This window comes from Monopterus albus, unplaced genomic scaffold (genome assembly GCF_001952655.1).
Source record: "Monopterus albus unplaced genomic scaffold, M_albus_1.0 scaffold43.1, whole genome shotgun sequence".
In the NCBI taxonomy this organism is placed as follows: Eukaryota; Metazoa; Chordata; class Actinopteri; order Synbranchiformes; family Synbranchidae; genus Monopterus; species Monopterus albus.
Genome location: NW_018127923.1, coordinates 1,472,227 through 1,480,012, shown reverse-complemented (window position 1 = coordinate 1,480,012; position 7,786 = coordinate 1,472,227). Strand labels below are relative to the sequence as shown.

General features: G+C 38.4%; 1 protein-coding gene across 1 annotated transcript in view; it reads right to left on the bottom strand.

Moving 5' to 3' along the window:
- Nucleotides 1-4,737, bottom strand: part of mtmr14 (myotubularin related protein 14) — a 40,564-nt gene extending 35,827 nt beyond the window's left edge. The window contains exons 1-2 of the mRNA XM_020599889.1: nt 3,890-4,737; nt 2,452-2,600 (exon numbers count right to left, since the gene is read on the bottom strand). Coding sequence (XP_020455545.1) covers nt 2,452-2,600; nt 3,890-4,024 — 284 coding nt within the window. The 5' untranslated portion in view covers nt 4,025-4,737. The remainder of the gene's footprint in view (nt 1-2,451; nt 2,601-3,889) is intronic.
- Between the last annotated feature and the right edge of the window lie 3,049 nt (nt 4,738-7,786).

Genomic DNA, 7,786 nt, shown 5'->3' with positions numbered 1-7,786 from the left:
TTTTTAGCGGTTATGTTTTTATTTCAAATGTTTTGTTTTTTTATTTGCTGCACCGACTGAATGTCACTCTAAAATTTGGTTGTATGTGTTACAATGACAATAAAGGATTATCTCGTATCCAATCAACAGTGAACTGAAAACACCCAGCAAAACACTGTGACTGAATGATACACATAACTCACATCAATCGCTCAATCAATGACACTTAACTCATGAGGTTTTTACCCATTTATCCAATTATGTATTGCATAATGATCAGCTTTAGCGGGAGAAAAACAGAAAGGCAGCAACTAAATACTGTTTTTCTGATAATCTGTTCATTATTTCTTTGATTGTTAAGTCTGTTAAATTTCAAATCAGATTTCCATAATTAAATAAAGATCATCACAATAAATGGACAGAACAGAGAACAAAGCCAACAGATATGACAACATAGACGATTAAAACAGATACCAGCTCAAATTTTGCAATACCACTTATGTCGTCTTATTAATATGTATATTATGTAATATTGGGGTATACAGCCATTGTGTGCAATGTGGCAAATCATAGAGCTGGACTGCTTTATGGCAATCTGTAGTCTGTATCAGGAGTTCAACTAATCATTTATTTAATTATCAACTAATCTGCTGGCTATTTTCTCAATTAACCGCTTAGCCTATAAAATATTGAAAATGGAGAAAAAAAAAAAAAACCTTTTACAAATTCTCAATGCCCAGAGAATATATTCGGTTTGCTTCTTTTGTCTGGCCAATAACCAAAAATTACAAGACATTCAATTTACAGTCATATATGGATTTAAAAGAAAAAAAAAAGACAGAAAGAAACGTAAAGCAAAAAAAGACAGAAAGAAAAGCAACAAATCTTCATAAATGATGACACAAGAGAACATTTTCCAATTTTGCTTGCGTGACTGAAACAATTAACTGATTATCAAAATAGCTGCTGATTACTTTGTCAATCAGCTAATCATTCAACCACAAGTTTATTGCAGCTCTAATTTTGTTGCATCAAAGTAAAAAAGAAATTGAGTTTCAGGGATCTAATTCCCAGGATAAGTCAAAACTAGAAATTCCTATAGGGGTATTTTATCAATAATTTTTAAACTGACTTTCCAGAAAATGTACTAGATCACAATACATACACCCAGTTGGTACACCTAACTAAACCTAAATCTGATTGATGCACCGGAGCAATCAGCTGGTTCACCTGGTGTTTCCTTGTTACCTTTAAGGAAAAACACCATGCCACTCTCTTTTACTAAAATAACTTTTAGGTGTGGAGTATGAGTGGATCTCCTGGTTTAATGCAGTCAAACATGACAGCCTTGCAGTAAATCCTCCAGTACAGCAGCACAGACTCCAGCTCCAAAATGATCCTGCAGTTGAATTAAGTTCTGTTTGAGCACAAGCTGAACATTATCACCTTCATGAAAGAGGATTTATTGCAGGACTGTTGGATTAGACTGTATTAGTTTAAGACAAGCGTACTTAATAAACTGCCAACTGAGTCTATGACACTATACACTGCACATACACATAAGAGTATTTTAGACTTGTCACCTACACCTGGCTAGACCAGTGCATGTTTGGTATTTTTGCTTGATAAATTACTGCTGTCAATAAAATTAAAACTAAATTAACCAAAAAGTAAACTAAATTAAAACTAAAATTGTCAATTAAATGTCTGTCCAAAAACGGCTTTTCCCGTTTAAGGGTTGCCACAGAGAATCGTCACGCTGACAACTCGCATGTCGACATTTGGCACGTGTTTTAAGCCAGATGCCGTTCCTGACGCAACCCTGATTCGAACCTGGGCCGCAGCAGCGAAGGCGCTGTGCCTTAACCACTAGCCTACCAGGAACTGCACAGCAAATGACAAATTCTTTCAAACCTGTTCCATATTACATCTCATCACAAGTGCCACTGTCTAGAAAATCCTTTAAAAATGTGTTTTATTGTTCACAGTTCACCTGAGCTCAACTCTGGTGCGGCTGTGAATAACTGAAGTCTTTGTTCACAGTTTAATTAGTCTGAATAGTGGGAAGCTGCAGGATAGACTGTGCAATGAAATTAAGCCGAGAGGAAAGCATTTCTATACACAGGGAGGATTTCTACAAACAATGTTTTATAGGAAGGTTTAGTTGTGAATAAAGGTGTTGCTCCTTCAGTACATTAAACCACATCTTCTATTTCCAGCACTACACTAGAAAATTGTTCAACTGCATTATTCAGCAGTGATAAATTAGGATTTACTGAGTCACTGTAATGTTTCCCCTTTCTGACAGGACAGTCACTTCACCCCTCTACTGATGTAGTCACAGGGGCTGGAGATGAAGACTGACCTTTGCTCCCTGTGCCACTTTAAGGAGCGCATGATTAGAGAAGTGATGCAAACAAAAAAGGAAGTAACTGGCAACTTGTACTGGAATTTGTTTTAGTGCAAACGTACCTGTCTCTGTCGACATCTGTGCATTCATACTCCAGAAAAACTATCTGTCGGGGATAATGACCACACACTTCGCCATTGGGGTTGTGGATGACACTGTACTTGTAATCTCTGGCAAATAACTCCAGACAACGATTCTCGATTGCCTCCACCTGAAGGAAAACAAACATTATATTAGAGGTCTAGATTAAAATAAATAAACTATGAATTTTGTTTCAATATCAGCCTCTAAAAATTCATTCCTATAGTTTGTAGGCCTGCACAATATGAGGAAAATCTGCATAGTGCAATAATATTGTTCAATATTGTGAAAATGATATAAATTGTGATAAATAAATAATTGTGAATTTTTAGCTGTTTATATCTTTGTGCTTTATTTGGTACACTGCTAACATAGAAACCCAACATTAAATAGCCTATGCCCACCGAGTAAGGAAATTAAATACATTTAAATAAAAAAAAAAAAGACATCCACTGGTGCCATTGTAAAAGCTGAATTTTTCAACTGCACCCGGTTTTGTGGATATATTTTCCCTCCTGCTGCTGCACTGTGACCAGAGGATGAGGAGAAAAATACAGGGCCTGAGGTTACTGCATGTCTGGAAATGTTCCTGTACAGGGACTCACTGTTTTATCTGACCGGGTCTAACCTACAAGCAGGTGGGCAGTGAAGCCCCAGTGGAGGTGAATGATCAGCTCATCAATGCTGGAATCACAAACTGTCCTCTCGTTTAAGGAAGAGGCTTTCTGGCTGTCTGATTCTGAAACAATTGCAAATTATTTGGAGCTATGAGGGGTGCCAAGCTAATCTAAGTAGAGGTACTCAAGATTAAACATTAAATGGCTGGAAATGAGCAAAATGAGCAGGCCATGGGCACTTTAAGTAATCAGCCATAACTTAAACTTGGAGAGGCACCATGCATTGAATGTCAGGTTAATCCACAGGACCACAGACGTATGTCTATGCATCATGATGAAAATAGGATTTATCTGTCAGCCCTAATAGTTTGTATCACTAGATATCGATCTTTTATATTGAATTAAAATTGCATAGGGCATCATTCAAGATATCTTACACCTTGATATTGCACAAGTTATCATTCAAGATCACTGTTACCTTTACAACCTATTTATTTTAATTACCAAACTGTTGTCAGTCTATGGTAATAGATCCACTTTGTGCCTCAAAATATAATTAACACACGCTGCATGGGCGGGTCTACGAGTTTGTGACAGATAGTGGCAGACTCCCATAATTATCAGTTAACTGAACTGATTCCCTAGACCCATTCAGTATATTACTACGAATCATCATACATCACAAATCTTAAATCTCGACCTTTATTTCACTGATTAACTTATTTTTACATATATTTCTCACAACAAAGAATGACAGGTTGTCAAGTAGCTAATGCACTCTCAGTGATGACCCCAGTCTTACCCGAGGAGTGACTTCCTTTGCTCTGTATTGCGTCTTGGAAAATAAATCTATCAAATCAGCTATTTCCTCGCTCTTTCTGGCCGACAGCCCGGAGGCCGTGAAGCTGCCGGCCGCGGAGGAGAAGGCGGCCATCATAGCGCCTCGAGCCGCGGCAGTGGCGTCTAGCCGTACTCGGCCTCCTTCAAACACCGCAGAGCCCTGTCCTTCGGAACGGGAAGACCGACCAGGCCATCCCTTCCCAGCCAGCTTCTTCCTGACTGCCCGCTTGAGGGGGCCTGGGCCGGGGAGTCTTCCTGAATTCAGGGCACCGGCGAGTTGTTCCACTCTCCAAACAGAAGTTGTTAGGCAGCCCGCACAGCCAGCCACTCCCTCCTCGGCGGCTGCTGCTACCCGTATTAGCACGACTAGCGAGCAGGCTAGTTCAGATTCCCAGGCGTATGTTGTTGGTTTCCACTAGCTCAATCCCCTCGAATACTCATTAGACACAATTCCAAACATCTGTAGTCCTTCCCCACATCACCATGGTTTTTTTTACGTTTCCGAAACAAGGCAATTTGATACACGGTACACCAGCTAACTGGAGTCCTGTCAGCCGGAGTCAGGAAATCTCCTTCACGGCCTCTTCACGTCTCCATAATGTCACGTTTTCATGTCTCCTTAGTATCCACGTCCATGACAAGTAGATGGATTAAAGTTGTACAGACGCCATTCTCTGGCTACAGGACCTTATGCCTACCTTTGTCACTGTAGTGAAGGACAGCGACTTACTATCTGTGTACTAAAGTCTGAAAGTACTACAGGAGGTAAACAGGAAGCTGACAGAACCACGTGACAGTCATTTCCCCCTTTAAATCACGTCAGCAGTTAACAAGGTCTGTGTGGTTTGTTGCAGGTTTTACTCAGGAAATCATTCAAGCTCTAATTTACCAGGTAACGCGTTATTGATCATTTTAGCATAAGTTCTGTTATATTTTGTATGACATTGAAACTATAATGTAAACATCTGAAAGTAATTTTTGAAAGTATAACTTTAAAGCTGAAAAATAGGATTTAAACGTTTGAAAAAATTGAATGGCTGTTAAAAAAAAATTACAAATCTTTGTTTTAAAGGTTTTGAAACTTGCTTTGCAGATTCCTTTCAGAGATTCAGCTCACATTTTTCAGAGATTAAACACTCACTTTATAGAGTTTTCAATATGTTCTTTCTGGTCACGTTTTATCATGAGTAAACCAGATTCACACTAACATTATTATGTTACTAAGACACCAGTTTTGATTCTTCTGCAGAATATACATGGAGCATGAGGGCCAAGGATTACTTCTGTGGACGGACAGCTGCTCACTTCTCCTGCCTGTGTTGGGGTTTCAAGGCTTAAGGCTGCTTTTTGTGTCTCTAACTTTATGTATGAAGAGGCAGCCAAACTCTGAGTCTGCTTCTTCTGAGGACTAGACCATGGGACGTTTAATGTGTATGGCTGTCACCCATATAAGCTATACATTCCTTAACGACCCCCTCAAGTGAAAAATAAATTTTTTCTTATTTTTATACCCCATAAATATCATCCTTCATTGAAAGAGATTACTTTGTTTAGTTACTGACTTTTACAATGTAACTGCACAATGTGCTTCCTTGTAGTGGAGGAGAAAAGAGTCTGGTGCTTAATTTGATTCCAGTTCACTTAAAAGATTAGTGGAATTTTGACTCACAGGGATATTTACAAAATGCAGAAGGGTGATAAATTGAAGGAAACCCCTATATAAATGAGTGGTCTCTTCCAGGCTGACAGTGTCTCCATTCACAAGGAGTCACTGAATGGTTTGATGACACTGAAAATGATGTGAATCATATACTGTGGTCTTCACAGTCACCAGGTCTCAGCCCAGTTGAACACCTCTGGGAGATTTTGGCCGAAGTGTTAAACAGTGTCTCCACCACCATCATCAAAACACCCTAAGAAGGAATATCTTTTGGAAAAATGATGTTCATCCCTCCAGTAGAGTTCAGAGACTTGATTGACACATACCTTTATACTTATGTTTAAACTCATCAATTCTATTACTATTTTTTATGTCCACACTTAAATTATTCCATAGTTTTACCCCACTTATGGAAATACAGAATCTTTTTTTGGTTGTATGTATAGCATGAATTTTTAAATTTAACTGACCCCTTAAATTGTATCCCCCTTCCCTTTCATTAAATAGTTCTTGAATTCCACCAGGTAATAAATTGTTCCTGGTTTTATACATAAACACAGCAGTCTTGTATCCCACTAAATCAAAAATATATGCTTATTGATTATTTCATTTGTTACCCAGCTGTACATTTCTACATTATAATGCTAATATGATAAATTACACTGTTTCAACTTTTGTATCGCATCACTGAAATTTCACAGATGGAACATACATTTATGTTATATTGGAAAACATATATCTCCATGCCAATTAAAAAAGGATTTAAACAGCATATTGCTGTGAACTGAGCCACTATATATATTTATTACAAATGGGATTTAACTGATCTCTTCCTGTGAATGGAGGAATGAGCAGGCCAATGGGACAAATCTATGGCTCGAGTACTCAAGGTTGTGATTTAGGACACTGTATTACTACTGTAAATTCTTGTCTCTTGTGTTGTTTTCTAGGTCTTCTATGTGTGAAGTAATCACTGAAAAGAAAACAATATCTTGCCATATTTTTTCCACCAGATATTTTTATTGTAGCCTACTGTCTTTTGACCTCCCCTTAGAGAGAATTGGGCAAAAGAGCATTGTCCTTTGTTACTTCTGTCGTTTACATAGGTAAATGAAGTTTTAGCTCAATACTTAAGAGACACTAATGGTTTAAACATCAATAATAATAAGCATATATTATCTTTATCATGAAGATGATATAATTTTATTTTCAGCAGAGCTAATACACTAACTAAATGATTGCACATGTTAGACAAGTCATCATTATCTTATATGTAGGCAATAAACTGCAAAATAAGCCTAACAGCTATCATCTTCTTCATCGAACATTAGGGTTTCAATGGAATGTTTTTACACTTGAGAATTTAGCAGGGAGGCAAAATTGTGGGCAAAGTTTTCAAGGTGTCTATAACTCTTCAGAATCAGAATCAGCTTTATTGTCCAGGTGTGTTGGACACAAGGAATTTGACTCTGGTACAGCAGCTCTCAATGTGCATGTACATATCCCCAGGCAAGGCAACAGCAAGGGGAAAGGAAACAATATACCAACATAAGGCTGTGTAACAAAATAAACAATATAAATAAGCAATAAACAGTGCAAACAATGCAAAATAAACTGTATAAACAGGCAGTAAACAATGCAGACAGACAAAGGAATGTTCATTAGGAAACGAGATAAAAATAAAAATAGAGACCTGTACGAATCTGTATAATCTGTACAATGTATATTTACCGGTATTGGACTGGATGTTATTGTCCAGTCATGCTGTCATGGGTTAAGTGTTAATCAGAGTGACAGCCTGGGGGAAGAAACTGTCCCTGTGCCTGGTTGTCTTGGCGCACAATGACCTGTAATACCATCCAGAGGGGAGGAGTTCAAACAGATTGTGTCCGGGTGTGTTTTATAATGAGAAAAATTCTTTTGTGGTTCTTAGATTGAAGTAATAGACAGTATGGGAGGTGAGTAAGCTACACAATTATGAGGCCACAGTCTGTAACATTAGCATCGGCAGCAGGACAGAGCAGAGTTAACCCAGGACAGTCTCTTCCCATTAGATGTTCCTCTGGTGTTTAAATTTGTGTGTTTACACTGGAGAGAAGCTACAGTACTCCATCCATCCATCCATCCATTTTCTTCCGCTTATCCGGGGCCGGGTCGCGGGGGCAGCAGTCTAAGCAAAGATGCCCAGACCTCCCTCTC